The sequence below is a fragment of the Zeus faber genome (assembly GCF_960531495.2).
Source record: "Zeus faber genome assembly, chromosome: 8".
Taxonomy (NCBI): Eukaryota; Metazoa; Chordata; class Actinopteri; order Zeiformes; family Zeidae; genus Zeus; species Zeus faber.
Genome location: NC_137195.1, coordinates 27,971,302 through 27,996,120, shown reverse-complemented (window position 1 = coordinate 27,996,120; position 24,819 = coordinate 27,971,302). Strand labels below are relative to the sequence as shown.

At 44.2% G+C, this 24,819-nt stretch overlaps 1 protein-coding gene across 1 annotated transcript in view; it reads left to right on the top strand.

Annotated features, from left to right (window-relative positions):
• LOC307234379 (CUB and sushi domain-containing protein 3-like) overlaps positions 1-24,819 on the top strand; it is a gene marked incomplete at both ends in the record, with an annotated part of 277,445 nt that overhangs the window by 244,274 nt on the left and 8,352 nt on the right. The window contains 5 exons of the mRNA XM_080006075.1: positions 1,448-1,630; positions 7,023-7,196; positions 13,921-14,094; positions 15,674-15,747; positions 19,115-19,226. Coding sequence (XP_079862201.1) covers positions 1,448-1,630; positions 7,023-7,196; positions 13,921-14,094; positions 15,674-15,747; positions 19,115-19,226 — 717 coding nt within the window. The remainder of the gene's footprint in view (positions 1-1,447; positions 1,631-7,022; positions 7,197-13,920; positions 14,095-15,673; positions 15,748-19,114; positions 19,227-24,819) is intronic.

Genomic DNA, 24,819 nt, shown 5'->3' with positions numbered 1-24,819 from the left:
TTCCTTTTTTCCAGTGGGTAGATTCAGAGACCCCTACGCTGAGTTTGCCAAGATTGGCTCATTACACCTCCATTAGGGAGGCGATCGTTTTCACAGTTTACGGGTTATTGATCACACAGGTTACCGGATCAAAGTCACACGGCAGCCTTCTTCAAAGGTTTTTATTCATACACATCAATATATTTATCTATTTGCAGTTATTCACCTGCTAAACTGTTGAGTCATGGTCGCCATTATGTAAGAGGGGCGGAGGCAGCGGTAGCTCCCTGCCTTAAAAGACCCTGAAAACCGACCAGAAAAGAGTGGGATAAAAAACTTGGGGGATGCAGGGTGGGCCCACTTCATAAAGGAAACCACTTCTTCATTGTTCCTTCTTGTATTTTTCTTTTAAACTCTCGTCTCGTAGCCTTCATCTCTTTCTCAACCCTCCCTTGCTGCTGTACGGAGGGGCTTATTGCGGGGTTCATTTTCTTCGTACTTTCGACTGTCTGTTCAAGCTGCTGGCGAGCCGCCCTCCCCCCTCCACCACTCGTTGCACCCCAGCCCATGTGGGAAGGCGGGGAAACGAGGAGGGGAGGAGACAGGAGGAGGGCAGGAGAAGATCACATGATGCGACACTTTGAACAGTGCACCGATGAGGGAACGCGGGCACCCGTTTGGATGCGATGCAATTGCCAGCTTCTCCACATAGTGCTGCAGCAGACTAACTGCTGTGGAAAGATGCAACCATTCTCTATTTTTCTTTTTTTCTCTATCTCTCGCGCTTTCTTTTTTTCCCCTCCCCCCCTTCAAGTCGGAATGCTTTTCCCAGACGCTCTCTGAGATATTTTTAATTGATTCCGATTGAAATTTTCATCAGCTGTCTTTTATTTATGCCGGCTGCAAGTATGGAGCCAAGGGTGATGTGTAATTCAAGCTAATGCTTTTGGGTGTGATGTGTCTTACTGTTTACCAGCCAAAATGACTTTCAGGACCGGCATACAACAACCACACACACACACACACACACACACACACACACACACACACACACACACACACACACACACACACACTTATTTGCACCACCCCTCCACACACACATAGTTAGAGCTACAGAGACAGCAGGCTCTGTCAGCTTCCATTTCCCATCTTTGTCATAACTGAAGAGCCCCTGAGTGAGACAGCCAGGAGCATCAGTCAGCACAGCCAGAACATCCCGCGACGGTTCCTGGGCCTCGCTTTGAAATACCACTTTACACAAAATTTACAGTTAAAAAGCAAACAAAGGCAATGACTTTAGTACATAGATGTTATCTCAGATAATCCCTCACGGGAGACCCTAGCGAACCACGGACCATAGGCGTTATCGAAAGACCTCGCATCAAGCGTGTATCCTCAAATGCAATTGCAGTACATATCACGCATTCAACTTTTTTCTTCTTTTGTCGCCTTCGTCCCCAAAAAGTGATCACTTGCGGTGATCCGGGGGTCCCGGCCAACGGCCTGCGGTTCGGTGATGACATCACGGTGGGCCAGAATGTGACGTTTGCGTGCCAGCCTGGCTACGTGAGGGTCGGAGGAAACCGCACCGTCACGAGGACCTGCACGGGCAACGGCACCTGGAGCGGCGTTCTGCCCACATGCCAAGGTAAGAAAACACACGCGCACACACACACACACACACACACACACACACACACACACACACACACACACACCTCTATATGAAATGGGGGGAGTCGACCTTGATAACCATCAGACTGCATGAAGCAACCTTGGTGGGCGAGCCCCACCCATCATGTTCCGGGGCTAAGCATATAAGTTTAAACATCCCGAGATCTGATGAGATTAGAAAGCAAGGTGACACAGCAGGGTTCGCTATAGGAAGCAGTCGCTTTGGAGAGTTTTTACCATGCTGATCAAGGAATTTACCTTCAAGGCATTAAATCCCGCGTTCGTAAGAGGGGACATAGTGGCAGCACGTGTGCCCATGAATCAGCACACTTGTGTGCTCTCTTCTCTCTCTCTCTCTCTCTCTCTCTCTCTCTCTCTCTCTCTCTCTCTCTCTCTCTCTCTCTCCTGTCTCTCTCACACACACACACACACACGCACGCAATTGCCATCTATCCAAAATCTGTTTCATTAAATTATGTCCGGTGCTCTGATGCCTGCAGAGAGGTTGCTTAATGACTGGGATAGTCCTGTATTTTAATGAGCCGTCACACCGAAAGACTGTAGTTCTCAAGAAGTGGAAGGACTTGGGGGGGGGGGGGGGGGGGATTAAAACAAAAAAAGTTTGAGACTTCTCGATTCAATTCATCCCCATCTGCTTCTAGAGAGGCACCTGTGGTGGCGTGGAGCCAAGCCTCTAAGTTCCTCTGATGCCCGATGATGGATGGCTAGCAACTCCTCTTCATCCCGCTGCAAGGGCCGCACTAATTCTGCACTTAACTATTAATCATGGCCGCCTCTATTCTGTAATTGATACTCTGATGCTCAGGCCTGATTACCGTTTTAAGGCCACCTCCAGCTTTTTTGTGATATCTATTGGTCACTGCCATCCAACTTTTTGACAAACTACCGTTATTAAAAAAACATACAAATTTCAAGCTTTTGTAAAAGTTATAACTTGGCAAAAAGTCAAGTGATCGAGTCATGATTATCCGAGCGGGAATGCCATTCACCGTGAAATGAACATTTCTACACGCTCGTTATGCGCGTAGAAATTATTGCAGCTTTTTGACGAAAAGTGACGTCAGCTTTCTATCTAGAAGAATTCTCCACCTCAAAACATTAGCTACCTGGACCCTACTTGCACTGACAGATCTACCCCATTTGCGCTTTTCCCTTTAGCATCTAACACACTTTCATGACAAAATACTCTACTTGTAGCCTTGTTGCTGCTGGTTTCTAGAGAATGTTTAGCTGGCTGTGTGACATACAGTTGGTTTGATACTGTGACAAATGTACTTATTGTAAGTCACTTTGGACAAGCGGCTGCTAAATGACATCATGTAATGTAATGAATCAACTTGAGGGACAAAGCAGGACAAAGCTTTCTACAGTCCACAAAAGGGGCTTTTCCACCGCAAGAACCGTTTTAGGAACCAGTTTCCCTGTACTGAGGAACTTCTGGCCTTTTTCCACAGGAGGAACTTAGTGCTGAAATTGGTTCCGCTAGGATAGTTTCAGGTCCCCACAAAGTCCCTGCAAGCGAGGCGGTACTTTTCGAAACGGGAACTATTTGGAGTTTGTCGTACAGAACACCAGTTGGCCAAACACAAGCTATACGAGCACACCAACGATCATTTTTAATACCGGCTGATTTAACACTCACTGTTTGCATGTATTGCTTGTTTCCCCTCACAGAAAATTTAAAGCCAAAACCCGTAATACAACGACCGACTGACTGACAACAAAGGTTAAGCACTATTTGTATCTTTCTCCCTGTGATTTGCATACACTCCACAGTTCCTCGTGAGGCGGGAAAGCATTGCTAAGGTTCCCCTTTCAGAAGGTTCTGGGTTCAGAACTGCTCATCACTGAGTTCCTGTACCATGGTGGAACAGCGGCTGACCGGGGAAAGGGTTTGCCATCAGCAGACTACTTTCCGATATGATGTGCAGTGAGCGACACAGAAACTAAAGAAGGTCAGCGAGTAAGGGGAAATTGAGAGAGAGGGAGCGAGAGAGAGCTTGAAACAGAGAGGTGATAACCCGAGAGAGAGTTAAAAAATGTCAGGCCTATCCATCTTTTCCCTTACACGTTGGACCTAATTGGGTTTGTGGACATTTCGGGTGAATAGGCGGCGGCGGCATGGGGGGGTTCCATGCCTGCGGTCCCTCATCATGAGATGCCATGTTGTTTAATACCCCATGCTACAGGCCCTCCTGTGTGACCTTGCCCTGATGTTCCCAAGAACATTAGCGATGACACAGATTTGTAATATTTCATGCGCGCGCTTCATTATTAAAGCGCACTGTTCAAAACCGGGGGGGGGGGGGGGGGCTGGTCACGCACAGCTGTTATCAGAGAGCAGCAAGAGTTAAACTGTCAACTGCTCAAACTTGGGGAACAAAAAAGTATGAACACACGCACTCAAACAAGGCCGGCTCCATTACCCAAACTTCTGTTCCTCCCTGACGCATCTATAAGCGGCGCATGGCATGCGGGCGGGGGCACATACCCCCCGTCACCTCAGCTGGCGCCGCAGAAGTGCTGTCAGCTCCTGGTGACCTGGATGCATTAGTCATTGCGCCAGAGGCTCCCTCTCGCCTAATCTCCTTCCCCGGCTTTGCCTTCCCACCAGTACTTATTCCTTTCGCGAGGTAAATGAATAAAAGAGAGGCGAGGGAGTGAGCTTCGATCATTAAGTGGGCACTCTACATTAATGCCGCTATTCCTCAAGGCGCTTCGGGTAGTTTCGGAGAGGTACAGTCGCGCCGATGTTTTCCAGTTGTTTTTTTTCTCCGCTCTGTTTCTCACAGTTAACCTTTTGAACGAGCAATGAAGTGGCTTGGTGGTCATCATATTTTTTTGATTGACTTTAAATAAAGATAAATTATTATTTAAAACTATTGCTCCCACATATAATGCTTTCTCTGGTCACTTCAGCTGCCTTTTAGTTCGTTCCTTTGTTTTGTTTTTTTGTCTATTTTTTTTCCTCGACCACAGCGGGGGTTCAGACGGGGTGAGCGATTCACAATCGAATCGCTCATCCTGTCATGAGGCCGGCGCAATGCGCCGACAGGATGTGAGCCGATAGAGGGGCTCACCGAGAGAGCGATGTAGAGAGAGAGGGAATTGACGGTCGCAGTGGGAGAGACAATAAGGTTAAGCACACCAGCGCCCAGCTCCGGATGTGAGCACAGTGTGTGTGTGTGGGGGGGGGGGGGTTTACGCGTTCTGTGATGGTGACGCAGCAGAATCCCGGGTTTAGCGTGTTCAGCTCGGAGGCACTAATGCTTCTTAGGACTTAGGGAAACGGGGACACTCCACTTGGCGCTGCCTGCCACCCAATAGGCTTGTCTTGTTTTTTTAGGTTGGGAGTAGCCAACGTGTGATTTTTCCTCAGAATCAGTGTCCTCCTGAATGCACGTCTCTCTCTTTCTCTCCACCTCTCCACACGTGCATATGAAAAGATCCACCCGACATCCTACTTTGATAGAATCCAGCTGGGTGTTTTACTGAGGAAATTCAATCCTAAAGTGGCTTTTCTTTTAATTTTTTTCTTCATATTTTAACAAGAACTGCCGAGTGACTGAAACATAGAGAAGGCTAATTGACGTTATTAACAACAGCAACTGTGCGGTTTTGTCTTTTTGAAGTTTGTTCAGTGTTCATCGTGGACGCATATATCCGATCCGCACATACAGTAGGTTCCTCCATCACCGCGTGGCCGAATTACGCAGTTCCCAGCATTTGCACATCGGTTTGATTGGCGGCTTACTTTGCGGCCAACTCAGTTTCACGCATATCGCGAAGTTGAATCATCTCCAACAGATTTTCTAGATTATGCTTTTGACCTTTTATGCTGTTAAAGGTCAGCGCAATTGGATTTCACTTTGTCCCACGTGTTCCTGCCTGAGCAGCAAGCAAAGCGTGCACTTAACAGGGGGTGATGAGAGCGGCCGGGAGGATGAGGGGAAAGATCTGTGATGGATCTGTAAACGTGTCGTGTACCGAGAAACCGAGAGCAATTGTGATTTTGTTCCTTACCTACAGATTGCTGGTGTTAACATGGCGGTTTAAGTGGACATGTGAGCTTAAGCATCTGATTCTGTCCGACAGACAGTCGCAATGCCTTGACCATGGTTTCAATTTGCTCGGAAGTGGTTTAGAGGGCCGTGTGTGTGTGTGTGTGTGTGTGTGTGTGTGTGTGTGTGTGTGTGTGTGTGTGTGTGTGTGTGTGTGTGTGTGTGTGTGTCTTGAGAGAGAGAGAGATAGAGAGAGACTCGTTACCGAGAGGTGCAGAGGGAGGCCACTAATGGTGTAAAACAACTGTTATAATTAATTCAGATCCCTAAAAGTAATATCCCATCTTCCTTCCCACGAGATCGCCTCCAAGTGTGTCAGAACAAACTCTGAGCTTTATTATGCACTCATTTATTGCGTTTGTTGAGTGGATAGTTTAAAGTTTACAAAGACCCAAGATTCCCCCACCGGCAATGATGCCGTCAACACAAGGGAATTGTATTTGAAAAAAAATCTCTCTTTCCCTTTGTCTAAGCAAAAACAAAAAAATTCAACCCGGTCTTCAAAACTTCAGAACATTGTTGCCACATTTGCGTGGGAAACCCATTGCCCCATAAGGCAAAGCATGTTGTGTGATGATTACGAATGTGATCATAAATCATTCAATAACTATAAATGTTTACCTCTCAGTCAGACAATAAAATAATCAAAAATATTCCAATTAGTAGAAAATGCTTGATTCGCTAATTGAATTTAAGGACATGGACAGAATGGAACAGTTCATTGTGTCCAGGGAAATAATGATTGATAATTATAATTGATCTATCTTGTAGTATTTTTTTTGGTTTGTTGTATATTTCTTGTACACATTTTTTATATTTGCGTTGTGTACATTTTTTGGTTTATTTGTATGTATTTTTTGTTAATGATGTCACCGTTACACACGTTTTTTTTTTCCTTTGGTGTAATTGATTTAAAATAAATACATCTACTATAAAACACACTGTTATTATTGGATTTGTTTGGAGTAACAAGGAGGGGGGACACAACGGATCACACAGTGGTCGGCAGAGTGGGCATCGCGGAGATGGGCGACGATGCCAACCTTTTTTTTTTTCTAGAAATGTTTAAAATACGGGGTATTTACCGGAAAATAAACAACCGAGAGGACAGCGGGAAAAAAGGGTAAAATATGGTAGACTCCCAGAAAAACAGGATGGTTGACAGCTATGGTTATTACCCCCGGAGCAAAATGTTGAACCAAATAATCTCCTATCACCGAATTATGACGTATGACTTCCCCACAACCATTAGCCTTGATGTGTCTTTCCTCTCCTGTCCCACAGTGGTGACATGCCCGACACCGCCCCCCGTCCCCAACGGGCTCCTGGAGGGCTCGGCACTGGAGTGGAGCACCAGCGTGAGCTACAGCTGCCTCCCCGGCTACGAGCTCTCCTTCCCCGCCGTGCTCACCTGCGCCGGGAACGGGACCTGGAGCGGAGAGCTGCCTCGTTGCCTACGTGAGTGCTGTCCCGAGAGCGATGGTGACGGTGATTTTCACTCTCTGAAGCACGGAAGGGGGGGGGCGTATAGTAACTCTCAGCAGGAGGTGACGCAATGACTAAATATCTTCTAATACTGTTAAATTAAAACACAGTCTTGAGTTTTAAATATGCTTGGTGTTCATAATGCAGGGATCTTATCATGTGAGGTGCCTGAAGTGCTTGAATTTCACCCTCAGAAATTTAAGTAATGGAATACCTTGAAAATAGCCCCTTTTGTGCTGAAGTATTTGAAAAAAGATCATAGAAAACCTATGATATTGCCCCTGGTGTTAGGGTTAGGGTTATTCAAATCATAACGTAATAACAACATTCCATAATTGCTTGGGAAAAGGCATGATATTCCCCACGATGCTGAGGGAGGTGATTTAAGGGATGTCAGCAAATAACTCAATGTTCGATTCAATTTCTTCTACAAAATTTCATCAGTTCTATCTATCCCTCTGTCTGTCTGTCTGTCTGTCTGTCTGTCTATGCTGTACCTGCACTGTAACTGCCAACTAACACTAGTGACTATAAGTCTTCAAACAAGGGGATTGTTCAAAAGTCTTGCATTTGTAACAGGTTCAACATTTATAATGACGCCTTTTCGAGATTCAAAATGTGTTTGAGATTCAAGTAAATGCTATAATTTGCAGGATATTCCCTTGGAGGTTAACCATGAGACGTAATAAGTCAATGTTTGATTCAATCTCTTCTGAGAAATCTTTTCAGCTCTTGAATAAAGCAACAGGTTTCAATATATAGGTGCCAAGGTGCTGGAAAAGTTTGATTATGCATATCAGAAAGTGCTGAAAGGTGACTGAATTTCACCTGAACAAACCCCCAGAAATAACTTTTATGCAATAACACAACAGGAGATAATGACATTTCATTAAAAGATTGGATTAAAAAACAAATTACAGGCTTTGAATTTTTACTGAAAAGTTGTTCTCTGCTATGGATGAATTAGATATAAAAGTCAGCATTTCTTTCCATTTTGTTAACACAACTTTTAAAAAATGTAGTAATAATGTTTCATTATTTGACATTATAAGACCTCTGATAAGAGCCGTATTCCAATCTATAATGCACAATATCAAAGAGTACGAGACACTTCATCTAGATTTCTCAGAATGTTGTGGGATAGAGTTATGATGAAGAGTTATAAAAGCAAGACCTATTAGCTTCAGTGAATTCTCTTTTTTCCTCCTGAAAATTGCAAAATGAAAAACTTTCACCTGGGGAATGGTCTAATAATCATCTCCATAAACATTAGGTTTTTATCGTGTTTATTTCCATTTTGTTGAATAAATGAATGGCAGTTAATTTCAGTGTTTATGTAAATCGATGATGATGAAAATGATGATGACTATTTAAAGAGCAGCTTTAAAGCATTTGTCCCTTCTGTGCGGTTCAGCTCATAAATCACCTGTAATAACCCTGCACCATCCGTCTAGAGGCCATTGCGATGTCCACACCAGTCAGACATAAAAATGACAAACATTTAAACAAATGGATCAATCGCATAGAAACTCATTGAAGAACTATGACCCTAAACTACTGTGATTACTACTCCCCACTACTGCCCCCTACACTTATCTAGTCAATGAATTACTCAATTTGATGCTTTATTTTTGTTATGTGTTATTATCTCACCAGCTCATCATTAAAGATGGAATTGAATCAGATTCCGTTTTATTTTGTCTGCGAGATGCGAACACGGCATTATAAATCATCCATCACCATTTTTCATTTGTAAACAAATATAATGTTTTCTATAGTTTTATCCATAACCATTCTCAATTATCTCCAGAACTGTGAGGGAGTGGTCTCGCCGTAATTGATATTCATGACTGCTCACAAGGTATTGAATAGAAATATTTGTTAAGCAAGGTCAGCTCAACGAGTGGGCGCAGCTTCCTAAATTGATCATTTGATCTGATTGGCTGTTTCTCATTGAGTGGATCTAAAGACTTCATGAAATTCCAAAAACCCGATCTGTCTGGGGGGAGCTGAACTTGAGGAAAGGTTTTTTAACGATCTACAGGCACTATCTGCTCCATGGGGCAGAAATGCTGTTTCAATTTTGGCCCAACTTGAGCTCAAAAATGAACCACCTGAAGCGAGTTCTCTCGCTCCCACACACCAAAAAAGGGATACATATTTTTATTTTTAAAAGATCAGATATAGATCAGATATAGTCTGTTTTGGGTGGAGTAAAACATCTTGACCTTCCCATTTCTCTCCAATTCCCTCCAATTCCCTCCAATTTCACTCCAATTCAAACTCCATCGTGGTGCATGAGCTTATCAGGACCGGCCGTCGGACAGGGGCACCTTCTGCTTCAGCCACATCAAGTATCTTTCTGGAATGATGGCATGTATTTCTATTTCTTTGACTCTGCAGGGAATAATTGGGAGCAGGCAGCAATTATAGGTAATGGCTCCATGGCTTAATAGTTAACGTAGAGGTGAACGGCACTCTAGCACAGAAAGAAAATAAAGGGCAGAATTGACACAGATTAAGAGCCATGTAAATATCATTCAGACTGATCAATGGTTGCCCTCCGCCCAACAAGGCTCTCATCGACGCACTGTGCCAGCAGAAGCCTCCTGCCGCAGCACTACATCAAGCCGGTGATTAATCCCAGAGTGTTTCCTCATGCAAATAGAGTGTTTGGAAAATTAAAACAACAGAGGGAGAAAAAAGTGCTGATCATATCTGGTCTAGGCCGAGAAAAATAAGTGATTGGCTATGCATTAAAATGTCAGCGAAGCTTTATTCGTAGTTTATTATTCGTACTACCCCGCGCGGAGCCATTATTAAGAGCTTAATCCGTAGTTAGTGCCATGCTGCTCGCATTGGAGCCATGGCGCTTGCCAGGAATGGGAACGCACTCACTGCGTTATTCACCAGATAGGCGTGTTCATCACGGAACTGGGCGCAACGGTGCAAGCGGGTGGCCACCAATCTCGCCTTTCGTTGGACCAGCGCAATTCTGTGGCAATTATGGAACTATCCAAGCAACATCGCTGCTTAATGGACCTTGCTGTTGGTGGTGGGGCGGGGGGGTTGGTATACTTACGATGTATTCACTAAATTGTAACACTTGGGACTGGTGCCATGATGCTCCTTCTTCTCCTTTAATTTATTTTATTTTATTTTATTTTAATTTTTTTTTATATATCCCACGCCATGCATCTGCTCTTGAAACACCCTGAAATGCCTGCCGTGGGGATTCGATTTAAAAGACGCACGCGGCTATCGCTTTGGGAAAATGTGATTGCCGTACGTACTCAGCAGTACTGTGGGCCGGGGATAAATCTCAAGTGTTAGCGCTTGAAACCACATGCATCTGCAAAAGCAAAACCAGTCCATGTGTATATATATGGGGTGCATTTATATATTGCTTTTCTACTCATACGATTCAAAGCGCTTTACAGTGCATATCTCACATTCACTCATTCACACACACAACCATACATCGATGGCGGCAGCAGCCGTGCAAGGCACAAACCTGCTCAGTTTCTGCTGCTGTAGCCCATCTGCTTCAAGGTTTGATGTGTTGTGCGTCCAGCGATGGTATTCTGCGTACCTTGGTTGTAACAAGTGGTTATTTGAGTTACTGTTGCCTTTTTATCGTCTCAAACCAGTCTGCCCATCCTCCTCTGACCTCTGACATCAACAAGGCATTTTCGTCCACACAACCGCCGCTCGCTGGATATTTTCTCTTTTTCGGACCATTCTCTGGAAACCCTAGAGATGGTTGTGTGTGAAAATCCCATTAGGTCAGCAGTTTCTGAAATACTCAGATCAGCCCGTCTGGCACCAACAACCATGCCACGTTCAAAGTCACTTTCTTCCCCATTCTGATGCTCGGTTTGAACTTCAGCAAGTCATCCTCACCATGTCTACATGCCGAATGCAATGAGTGGCTGCCATGTGATTGGCTGATTAGTTATTTGTGTTAACAAGCAATTGAACAGGTGTACCTAATAAAGTGGGCAGTTTAATGATGGAGTCGTGTCCTCACCTTGCCGTTTGGAAGTAGAGAGTATTTGGAATATCCATTTGAGAGTTCAGGAAATACAACCGCAAGCAACAACATCAACAACAAACGAAACAAACAAACCAAGGAAAAAAGTTTTTTTGGTCTTGAACATAAAAAGAGGTGTATCCCTTTTCGATCCTTTTGTATCACGTGCCACGATGGCTCTTAAACATCCATATGTGGTCATCTCCCTGTTGGCAAAGACCAATGGAAACCTAGAGAAAGGCAGTCCACGGAGACGAGGGCCTCTGGTTGACGGAGTCTGCAGGAACGAGACTGTGATCCTAACTTTGAATCTGGACTCAGCATGCCCACGGCTTCAAAGCATAGGTAATTTATCAAGGCAAGTAAGAAACTGTTAGCAAGTGTGGCAGAGTCAGAGCAGCCTCCCTCTCTCTCTCCCTCTCTCTCTCGTGCGCGCGCGCGCTCTCTCTTTCTCACAGGCAACATTAACAATTCTGAGCTTGGTTTGGCCCGGGGCTACTTGTCTTATATTTCCATAAAACAGTACTTCATTTCCCCCGAAGCCTGTGACTGATGCTCACGTGACCCCGCTTGCCCCGCATTGGGCGCTTGGAAAGTGTCAGACAAGAAGCGTTTGAGGACCCAGCCGGAACATTTGCATCTTTATGTGTTGGCAGATCAAACAGAGCTTTCACCATAGCTGGCGTCTGTAAATACACGCATCCGTTACACAGATAATAGTATTTAGATAACGACTTTTGGACAGACGATTTTTTTACAGACTGAATCCCAATCCTCCCCTCAGTTTTTAGGTATCCATTATGAAGGCCAACGGTGGTAGAAAAGTCACCTTGTTTATTTTTGTTCCTGCCTCAACAAAGAGAGCTAGGAAGTTATCTTCCCTTTGACTGCCAGGCAGTGGGGCTGATGTCAGGTCTCACCTTATTCTTGTTATCTCCATCCCCGCCATGCAGCGTCTCAGCTCGTAGCTGTGTGACTGAACACCACGACTCTCATCCGCCTCACCCCGACTCTACCCTCTCGTGTCCGTGGACCCTGCCGTTAATACACGAGTGTTGGCGATTAGCATGATGTTTCATAATGATGCTTACACCGTTAAGGGACTTAATAATGAGGTAAAAGGATCAACGTATGGATAAAGGCAGATAGGAATGGCTCCCTTGATAAGGTGCGTATATCTAGGCCAAGGGAACCGGCTTCATCAAGCCTCATCTGCTCACGTCGAGGTCGTGAGCCATTACAGTTGGCAAAATTATACAGGGGGCCTTGGAGAGAAATTGCTACAGCAGATGGCTCTGGTTGCGTTTGCCCCATGGCCCTGTCAGGGAAATTAATATTTCACAGAGTAATTATTTTGATCTAAATTTGAGGGCCATGACCCTCCCCCCTCCCACCCGCCCACCCTACTCACCGCTGCCAAGATGACTATTCGTAGAGTCCACCTTCGCCACCAAGCACCCAGGTTAACAGTTGGAAATAAGGAATACCTTGATTGGAATGAATAATTCAAACCAAAATTAGGTCTTCAATGTATTTTATTACAGTCGGGTCCAAGGCGGGGGTGGACCCTGCATTGATCTGGTTGTGCTTCGCCTCTCTCTCCCAGTGCCAGAACCCAAACTCAGTACATACACCAAACAATTGGCCTAAGGTTCTCGGGACGGGTGGGGTGCAATCTATGTAGGTAGGGAAGTGGCAAGCAGCCGCGATCTTGACCGTCACACTTCTGCCCTGACACATATGAGCAGACTCATCACAGGCACATACACACCACCAGCACCAAAACACATCCCGAACACCCTCCTGATTACATCCCTCTCCTTTTCTCCCTCATCAAAGGAAGATGCCACCTGCCAAATTGCTGTTCCAATTTTCCTGGACTTAATTAAATCGGTTTTGTCGATACATGTTGTCGTCCGGTTTTTCTGTGTTTACATTTTTCCATGTACATGTTGTTTGGTTCTGTTTATTTGTCTCACTCATGGTGATTCCCCCCTTTTTAAGTAGTCTTGATGATTAGTTGTTTATAGACCGAAACATGGTCAGATCGTTCTCCAAAGAGGGGGATTGGTGGCGATTGAGTGGGATTCTGTGTCACAAAAATCTGTGCTCTTGTCATCCTACAGGTCCTCCAGAGTTATTGCAGCAGTTCTTGATGAGTAATGAATATTTAAAGAGTTGCATTGCAGGTTGAAAAGTTGAATTCCACTTGCAGACTTACTCTATCCTAGATGCAATGGTACACAAATACTCTGTGTTGTATGCCAAACATGCTGACAGAACAGGTAAAAAATAAAAATAACTAAATAAATATATTAATAAATAAAATAAAACTAAACTTTGAAATGGTGGTTAGCTCAGCGCAGTGTCCGCTACCCTGAAGACCCCTCCTATCGACTCTGTGTGCACATCTTTAACTACCTTCCATTATTCTTTTTATATCGTGAATGCCAAGTCAAAACACTCTCAATTTCATTTCTCAAATTTTTATTGGTTGAAAGAGAACAGAATTTGGGTTGTTTCTTAATGGGCCAGGACAATAGTGCAGTAGTATCTCAGTCAAGTCAAGTGGTATTCCATTAAGGACAGTGCTGGGCGGTGGAATGCTCATACCTTGTTCGTGGGTTGAAGTTGGCCTTTTATAAAATTTTTCTTTATTTCTAGCCAAGTTCTGCGGCGATCCAGGGACGCTGGCCAGAGGACGTAGAGAAGGGCGCAGTTTCATTTTCAAGTCGGAGGTGACATTTAGCTGCAGCCCACCGCACGTCCTGGTGGGCTCGACCACGCGCATCTGCCAAGAGGACAGCACCTGGAGCGGATCTCAGCCCCGATGCATAGGTATCCGTTCCAGCCTGTCTGGGCCCAGTGTCTTTTGAGGTCACAAGCGTTGGTTAAGCATGGATGACTGGCTCAGTTGTCCCCCAAATAATTTACGAAAGAGCAGCGTTTTGGAACAATCAATGTGGGGGCAGAAAACCTTTCATCTCTGAATAATCCAATGCAGTGATTCTCAGCATTCCCTCAATTTGATAAGCATTCGGCCATGGACCACTTTTGATAGCATTTTGTAACTGGCACCCCAAACTGAGAAGGCTTTTATTGTTAGATACGATTTTGTCCAACCTTCCATGCAGTCTATTTAACATTCTCTAATGGTACTGACATATTGTAAATGAAATTATGGGGAAGTTTAATGACTAATCATTCGAAAATCCCCCATGTTGAAAACCACTGATCAAATGTATTTCCAAGTGAAAAACTTAATTTTGTAACTTTCATCATTAATTATATGAAAATCACAATGATATAAAACATATCAAATGACTACTTTTCATGTTTCAAAAATACTTTCTTTTGGAGATTAATTTGAGAATTTGATGTGGTGTGGGGATGATGTGGTTTGAGCAGCCACACCTGACCTGGATCTAGGTAATTGGTGAATCCAGGATCAGAGTGGCTGCATCCCTGTTGCTCGTTGGTTGGTCTAATGAGCAGCAGGTAAAACCCCCATCCCCACACTCACTCAGGAGAGGAGCCCTGATCATGACACATCTAAAATAAACTGGTGTCTATAACCCTGTCTTCTGTGTCCCTGTGCCGGACTTCCCTGAACACGCCACTTGGATCACACATGGAAAGCAAAACTGCCAACCTGGCACCTGAACAGAGACTCTGCACGGGGAAGGGACATCCAGCACAGAGACGCAAAAGATGGGGTTGTAGACACCTGTTTATTGTAGAGAGAGGGCTAGTTGGAATTTGCGCAGGAGCAGATAGAGATGTGTCATGACAAGGGCTCCTTTCCTGAGAGTGTGTGGGGATAGAGGTTTTACCTGTTGCTCATTAGACCAACCAACGAGCAACAGGTATGCACCCACTATGATCCTGGATTCACCAATTACCTAGATCCAGGTCAGGTGTGGCTGCTCAAACCACATCATCCCCACACCAAAATGATCAAGGCTCAGTTGCTGAGGGGCGTTGTCATTGTAGAAGGATACAGTTAACGTTCATTTATTATGTGGTAATGCAGATTTTGACCAAAATGACTACAAATAAGTGTTTTGTCTTTTGTAAATGACACACACTGAAATGATGGCAATGAAACACACATTGTTAGACGTACGCATCATGTGGTATAATGGCATTGAGAATGTAAAAAAATGGCATTCATCAAACCTGAGCATCAAATTTGTTTCCAATATTTTTAAGCTGTTCGAGCTTTCAGTAAACTGTGTTTGTGGAGCAAAGATTGACACGCCGCGAGGTTACTTAAGTAATCATCCTCCGGCATGCGATACACGGGAGAGGTATTACTTAGTCAGTGCCAATGTTTGCCTCCTCTTGTCATACTGTCATCGTAATCTTTCTCCTGTGTCCCCTTCAACAACCTAACGGTATATGTGATATTTTCCAGAGCCCACGCAGACCACTTGTGAAAATCCAGGAAGGCCTCAGCACGGCTTCATGAATTACACCACTGGGTTTAAGGTAAAACAAAACACGTTATGCTATACTTCACTGAAATGCTGCCGAGTGGCCGTGATCAGACATCCAAAGTGGCCCCCTAAGACACACATTTCAGATTGAAGTGAATGAAATAGATTCTAACTGTAGGCAATGTATCTCCTATTGAATCCATTGTGTATATATATATATATATATATATATATATATATATATATATATATATTTTACACACCGATCAGCCACAACATTAAAATCACCTGCCTAATATTGTGTAGCTCCCCCTCATGCCACCAAAATATCTCTGACCAGTCAAGGCATGGACTCAGCAAGACCTCTGAAGATGTCTTGTGGTGTCTGGCACCAAGACAGTAGCAGCAGATCCTATAAGTTGTGAGGTCGGGTCTCCATGGATGAAGCATGTTGTTCCAGCACATACTACAAATGGTCACTTGGATTAAGATCTTGGGAATTTGGAGGCCAAGTCAACACCTTCAATTGTATGTCATGTTCCTCAAACCATTCGCCAACAATTTTTGCAGTGTGGCAGGGAGCAATATCCTACTGAAAGAGGCCACTGCCATCAGGGAATACTGTTGCCATGAAGGGGTGTACTTGGTCTGTAACAACGTTTAGTTAGGTGGTACATATCAATGTAACATCCACAAGAATGCCAGGACCCAAGGTTTCCCAGCAGATCATTGCCCAGAGAATCACACTGCCTTTGCCGGCTTGTCTTCTTCCCATAGTGCATCCTGGTGCCATCTCTTCCCAAGGTAAAACAATGCACATGCACTCGGCCATCCACATGATGTAAAAGAAAATGTTTTTCATCAGACCAGGCCACCTTCTTCCATTGCTCCTCCAGTTCTGATGCTCACATGTCCATTGTAGGCGCTTTCGGCGTTGGACAGGGGTCAGCATGGGCGCTGTGACCCCTCTGAGGCTACGCAGCCCCCTACACAGCAAGCTGCAATGCATTGTGTGTTCTGACACCTTTCTATTATAGCCAGCGTTAACTTTTTCAGCAATTTGTGCTATGCAAATTGGGCGCCCATGACCCTGTCGCCAGTTCGCCAGTTGTCCTTCCTTGGACCACCTTTGGGTACTAACCCCTGCATACCGGGTACACCCCACAAGACCTGCCGTTTGAAGATGTTCTGACCCAGTCGTCTAGCCATCACAATTTGGCCTTTTTCAAAGTCGCTCAGATCCTTACACTTGGCTATTTTTCCTGCTTCCAACACATCAACTTCAAGAACTGACTTTTTTACTTGCTGCCTAATATCCCACCCCTTGACAGGTGCCATATATATATATTGGGTTGGGGTTCTTATCTGTTTTGTCAATTCTTGTTTAGCAGCCTGATGCATGTCAACATCAGGCATGTCAATGCTTTTCATCTGAAGCATTGATTCAAAAGGGTGATGAAACTCAAATGCAACTTCTATGTCAACCTAGATACTATGATTTTATTACACGGCTGTGTGGAATGCTTGATTCTGAGTGGTCAATGGTGATCAATTATTTATGACTAATCACCTGTTAATAATGATTGTTGTCAAGGGCAACCACTTCTCGGTTCTTGCTTTTATGTGTTATGATTCATGGCACCATTTCACCATCAGTAAAAAGCTTAGTCATACTGTGTTGCGCATTTGTTTTGTAGGATGAATTCTTTGCTACATTGTTGCGGTCTTCAAATTGGCATACTTAGAAGTTGAAATAATTTCAGACAATATTCCATCTCAATGCATTCCTTTATTTATTACTGTAAGTAGCCCGGAAATAAGTGGGATAATGTGCAGTCTGCTGGTCATTATCGTAAAATAACCAACTTCAGAGTGATACTGTGTACTATTATCTCCCAAAACGCTGTTCCAAAACGCAAACTCCCAATATTCCAGATTTGGATTCAGGTTCCCAAGTCGTATCTCACAGTGTCATCATCGCAAAGAGAAGCTAAGCACCGATCGAAAGGCCAGCTGGAGTGTCTAGCCAGCCCACATAGCAGAGCATCCTAGCTCCCTGTGGAATCAATGTTCAGTCCTTTGGGATGATGAGAGGTTAGGGTGAGAGTTAAGTAACCTAACCCTAAACTGAAAGGGAATAAATAAATAAATATCGAAATAAATAAATAAAAAGATTATCACCTACGTTTCACCCCAGGGTGCGCGGAGAGAAAACGCCTGCTTCCTTTGTTCCTCCTCTACTTTCATCTCGTAAGATGTTATTTTCCTCATCCTGTGTGATCCTCATAAGTGTTACCTGTGAATTGATGCGCTCTACCATAAAACATAGAATTTGTATCTTTTTTTTTTTTTTTGAAACAAACGATTGGTGACATTTGCAGGGAGTGTGAGATGAGGATTGGTTGGATCAGACATGGGCCCCCTATCCCACTGCCTCCCCATTGCAGCCTACTTCAGCGCTGTCGAGTAGCTAGTCGATTTTATAAGTGTCACTTGCCAGAGGAGTGACAAATACATCTTAAGCTCCGGCATTGATTCCGCCATGGCAACTGACAAAAAAACAAGACTTTTGTGTACCTCGATATGGCGGTCTTTTGAGAACCACCTGAAAGCGGTGACATAAGCTGACGTTTTCGAGAAGGCACCCGATTACACGGTGCAGAGTTTGGGAGGGATAGTATTCACCTCTTCAACTCAACAAAGCTCTAGATTTTGTGGGGCTTTTTTCATGTTGAATTCCTGATCACACTCTCCAAGGTTTTTCACACATAACACTATTGCAAAGAATAATTCTATAGGTTAGTTAGATAGATAGATAGATAGATAGATAGATAGATAGATAGATAGATAGATAGATGGAAATATATAAATGATAGATAATTAGATGGATGGGTAGATAAATAGATAGTCAACAGACGGATGGATGAATAGATATGTACACAGACAATAATAGATGGATGGATGATAGTGATGATAGATTGACAGACAGACTGACAGACAGAGAGATTTCTCATTTGCCACCAGATGCCAAACAACCAGCACATCAGAACAATAAAAACAATCATCCCACACAAAAAAGAACTCCATTGGGAGGAAACGCAGCTACCCGCTTAATAACTTTGGGGAGTCCATCGTGTACAAACATAAAAAAATAAAAATGAAAATGAAACCACCTATCAATGGAAGGCTTACCACCAGATAAGCTGTTCATTAAAAATGACTCGTCGTTTGTTTCCACCCGACATCAGCAAATATTTATTGAAACTCTTCCGGACACCTTTCTTCACTGCGCTGACGCTGTGTGTGTGTGTGTGTGTGTGTGTGTGTGTGTGTGTGTGTGTGTGTGTGTGTGTGTGTGTGTGTGTGTGTGTGTGTGTGTGTGTGTGTGTGTGTGTGTGTGTGTGTGTGTGTCTGAGCAGGTGGGCAGCAGAGTGGAGTTCCAGTGCCAACAGGGCCACCTGCTACAAGGCTCCACCACCAGACTCTGTTTGCCAGAACTCACCTGGTCCGGGACCCAGCCCACCTGTGTTCGTAAGTACACCCCCCCCCCCACACACACGCACACACACACATAAAGACACGCACACACACATCCCAACTAAATGTTGAAAGTTGGAAATGTTCTTGACACTTGGCATCGCCTCCCCAAGGTTAGCGATGTGGTTGAAATTTGAATAAAAACTTGAATAAAAGTCCTGGAGAATGCTGGATTTTTCTTTTTTTTTCTTTTTTTCTTTCTTTCTAAAATGTGTTAGTGTTTGTGTTGTTAGTTTCAAAACATTTTATATGTTGTAAAGAACTGAAAATGGTCATTTGTTGAATTTGCAGCATTAGGAGGTCATATTTACTGAAATCAAAAGCTATTTCAATCAAAAACATCTTAACAGGCCAAGTTACATGTCAACATAGGACCCTCCTTTGATATCACCTTCACAATTCTTGCATCCATTGAACTTGTGAGTTTTTGGAGAGTTTCTGCTTGAATTTCTTTGCAGGATGTCAGAACAGCCTCCCAGAGCTGCTGTTTTGATGCAAACTGCCTCCCACCCTCATAGATCTTTTGCTTGAGGATGCTCCAAAGGTTCTCAATAGGATTGAGGTCAGGGGAGGATGGGGGCCACACCATGAGTTTCTCTCCTTTTATGCCCATAGCAGCCAATGACACAGAGGTATTCTTTGCAGCATGAGATGGTGCATTGTCATGCGTGGAGATGATTTTGCTACGGGAGGCACGGTTCTTCTTTTTGTACCATGGAAGAAAGTGATCAGTCAGAAACTCTATCTACTTTGCCGAGGTCATTTTCACACCTTCAGGGACCCTAAAGGGGCCTCCCAGCTCTCTCCCCATGATTCCGGCCCAAAACATGACTCTGCCACCTCCTTGCTGACGTCGCAGCCTTGTTGGGACATGGTGGCCATCCACCAACCATCCATTACTCCATCCATCTGGACCATCCAGGGTTGCACAGCACTCATCAGTAAACAAGACTGTTTGAAAATGAGTCTTTGTATGTATTTCTGGGCCCACTGCAACCGTTTCTGCTGGTGAGCATTGGTTAGGGGTGGCTGAATAGTAGGTTTATGCACAACTGCAACCTGTTTGCTGCTTTGTAATGGCATTTTAGCAGTTGCTCTCTTAATCCCATGAATTTGTCTGGCAGAAACCTTCCTCATGATGCCTTTATCTGCACGAACCCGTCTGTGCTCTGAATTAGCCACAAATGTCTTCACAGTACGATGATCACGATTAAGTTTTCATTAAATATTTAATGTTTTCATACCTTGTCTAAGCCATTGGACTATTTGACGCTTTTCGGCAGCAGAGAGATCCTTTTTCTTTCCTATACTGCTTGAAACCTGTGGCCTGCTTAATAATGTGGAACGTCCTTCTTAAGTAGTAACTGGGCTCACCTGGCAAACTAATTATCACAGGTGTCTGAGATTGATTTCAGTGAAAGAGCCCTGAGACAAAATACCATCCATGAGTTTAATTGAAAAACAAAAAATTTAATGTTTATGACACTTAAATCCAATTTGCATAATAATTTGGAACGCGGTGTAGAGTTACAGCCATTGCGAGAGAAATATCCGCTGCTCCTGTTTTATTATTTTGTCCATGAAATGCAGTCATTGCGCAGATGTTGCAAACTCTCGGGCGTTGCAGCGTTCACCGGAGGACTTCAGTTAAGGTTTCTTATTCAATAATTGTTGCCTGAGGATTGCTCTGTGTCACACACAGTTGAAAGCTAGACTTGTCTGAGTGTTTTTTTGTGACTCCCCACTTCCAGCCGCATGCGGTAATAGAATATCTCTCAGGGCAAACACAGTGAAGGGATCTTTTATGATCCGGAATTGAAAATCGCAAAAATCAACGCGATCACTGCTTAAAGCCAGCCGGAAACGGTGCTGGGCGGCAGGCCTTGTTCTGTCTTCTCGTTCTTTACCACACACTCACCATATATAAAACCAGCTGCGGTTGATGAAGGGAGCGCAAATAAAATTTCATACTCTTGATTTTATATCCCGGCACAAGGCCTAATACCCGGCGGAATATTTTGGAGAGAGGAGATTTTTGCTGAGCGAGCATGAGCGCTAATACCTAGCCTTCACACTCCACCTGATCTCTGCACCACTGCAGCATGTGTGTGTGTGTGTGTGTGTGTGTGTGTGTGTTTGTGTGTGTGTGTGTGTGTGTGTGTGTGTGTGTGTGTGTTTGTGTGTAGGGGGGGCAGATTGAGATGGGGGCATGGGTGAGTGGATTTTGGCGATATGTAGAAGCGGGGTCTTAGGAGTAGAGGGATTGCAAGATAGCGGTCTGAGTCTTTACATTCGTGTCTACCAGCCCTGGTGTATATAGTCGATGTGTGGGTGTGTGTGGGTGCGTGCACATGCGTGCAACTTGCCTGCGTGTCGTGCCCGGGTCGGAATATCGGGTCCTAAATCCTCTCTGATTCCTTTCAGAATGATTGAAAGGTATTCGATGCCTGTTAAACGGATTCACCAGTGTAAAGCCTGTTGAGCGCTAACGAATTCCACAAGAACTCAAAGGGGATTAAAGATACGATCAATTTGATAGATAAAATTGGCAAGAGATACAAAGACAGAGGTACCAGGCGCCAGAAAATAAAGCCGTTAACAATCCTATCAGCTTAACCAGCCACCTTCAAAAACTGCAAAGGTGACAAATTTATATATATATATATATATATATATATATATATATATATATATATATATATATATATATATATATTTAAAACCCAGATGTTGTCGAGCATCTTCATATCTTCAAATCTTTTTTTATAAAAATCTTTATTTTTGGTTTGTTTTTGTCAGCTTGTTTAACTCCAAAATGTCAAAATAACTGAGGTGACCCAGATTTAGCAGCCCGGTTAACATGTCAAATCGGTCTTTCATTCAAAGAAGGCATCACACTAATGGGACCCTGTGGTTTCTAATATCCCCCCCCAAAAAAGAAGCTCTTCAGCTGACCGACATCTGGGGTGGGGGTAAGGGTGAGGTTCTCTCATCTACGTATGTGTCTTTCTCCGTCTGATCTGTGTCCATTTCTGTCGCAGACGTCAGACTAAACTCAAACAAACGAGGCGCATCACCGCGTGAGGTGCGGAAGCCTCCAGGAACATCGGCGGTGAAGGCGAATAGAGTATAAATCAACTATAAATGGAGGCTCATTGTGTGGTGTTACAGTTTGCAACTACACTGGACGCACACTGGCGGTTTGTCTGTTTACTACTACTCAGACATGTAGGAGGAGTGGGTGTGTTTCCCCCTAGACATGTATACATTATCTTATTATTCATCTCCTGCGTCACGCAATGTAAACAGCAGCGAGCACAGCAGCGCATGAGCAGCGCTTCATGACTAATTCATCAGCTCGTTTCGAATAGCTGGAGGCGTGTGCACACCGTACCGTCAGCAAACACACTGGTGCATTTGTTTCTTGGACAAACCTCGGCATGCACACTGAGTCAACAAGGCATCGTCTTTCGGAGATCAGCTTTCCCATCAAAGGCGATTTAATGTAATTTCATGCTGTGCTCTGAGTTTATATGAGAGTGTTCAGGAAAGAGCAAGAAAAAAACACTTAAATTGCATGAAGGGTAGTTGTGTGAATATTACTTGGAAGATGCACGTACAAGATTAAACATATTCATGCGTACACACAAACACACATCAACACAAGGAATCTGTGCAGGGAACACCATGTAGGTGTGCAGCAGGACACAATTCAATAACCAACCTCATGGAAAATAAGTCTGATAGGTTAATGTCGCTGATCAGCTGAACAATAGGCCAGCTTGACTCCCTTGCCCTGCTTTAAGTAACATTATGTTCAGTAATCTTGTGCTTATTGTTTTCCATCAAATTCAATGGCAATTTCAAACATCTATCCATTAATTGTGAGCTTTTTGATATCTTATAAGTTTGATCCTGAACCAGTCGGGACATCTGAGTTGGTGGTTGTAGTAATGACATCCAATCGATCTAAAGATCCAATAGATAGGATCTTTCTCGTCCTTAGGGAAACCTTCACGTGGTTTTTGTAGCTCTTCTTCTGCCCTCTTGCCTTCCTAGAGTTTGTGGCATCCAGTACAAGCCAGTATAACTGGTGTTGGGCAATCATGGATTTAATGGTTGATAGTCTTTCTACAAATATTTTTTCAAGGCAGGCACCTATGTGGACTATATGGAAGCTCTCTAGGTCCTTCAGATTATGAACCACAAGAGTTAAGTCCTCTGCATACCACAACTCACAGACCTGCTTTTTAAGTGGTTTGGTGGCTGCTTGTGACCTTGTGATGTCAAAGAGGTTCCAATTGAAAGTGGCAGAGGATGGTGACAAATCTACCTAAGCAGCCAAATGTCAGAATCACATGCCACATGATCTCCCTGTTCAGAGTATCCAAGGTCTTGAAGATATCCTGAAGATATTCTCAGGTCCAAGAGGAGACCTGTACTGTACAGTGCCCAAGACAACCAGCATGTAGCTGATCACACATGCTATTACTGTGTGTGTGTGTGTGTGTGTGTGTGTGTGTGTGTGTGTGTGTGTGTGTGTGTGTGTGTGTGTGTGTGTGTGTGTGTGTGTGTGTGAGGGGGGGGGGTTATTTGGGTGGGCTTACCTAGCCTTTTGTGTTCCCAGACTCACCCTCATGGCAGCAGGGAAAGTGGCTGGCTCGAAACGGGTGTTTCCGCTCTGCAGGCCATGATCATCTTCTCGGGAACCACTGTGCCTCCAAGATCCCTTGACATGTTAGCATAGAGCCGTGAGGCATCCAGTGACTGTCCACAGCCACAGTGAGGCCTGGCAGGAGTCTGTGATGGAGAGGCTCAGTACTGGCAATGGAATGGTTTACATACAAGGATGCTCCCTAGTTCGCCACAATGGCTGGCCAGCGGCAGCAAGCTGTAAGCAGTAGGGTTGAGAGTGGGACGTAGGCAAGAACCTTCCACATTGTAATTACTGCACTCCGGCAAAAGTTGCACAGGGTCACAATAACACACACAACACCCTGCGGGCTAAGCCTGACATACACTCACACACACACACAGACACACATAAACTACAAACTCACATTGACTCATCACATACACATCATCACTTACACACTTCACACACATACATTTCTCAGTTTAACAACCCTGCCAATCTAACCTAAACCAACCTCCTACCCCCTGCCTCGCTGATGGACGCCTCCCCCCTTTTTCTGTCCCGCAGTCTCTCCCCCCTGCTTTGATGAAACCCAGAAATAAGTCTTTCATCCTGACTGTTTCCCTCCACAACCCATCACCGCTAATGTCATTAAGATGCCATGAAGGGCCAATTTAGTGCCATGACTCACTAGCAGCTGTCTCCCATTTGACAGCTCCCAACTTATCTATTCACTCACAAGCTGCATATTTATCAAGTTTATTCTCTTATTGTAGTTGATCCCTGAGAGGGCACGAATTCTGATTCTTGCCACCCCGGGGTTTGCTGCTTTTGCAAGGGTCGTAGGAGGACCTCCGAACTGACCGATTGGGCAATTTTGTTATTTTATTTATTTTTGCTTTGCTTTGCAGATTATTTGTTTGTGTTGGAGATTACATTGCGCATACTCAT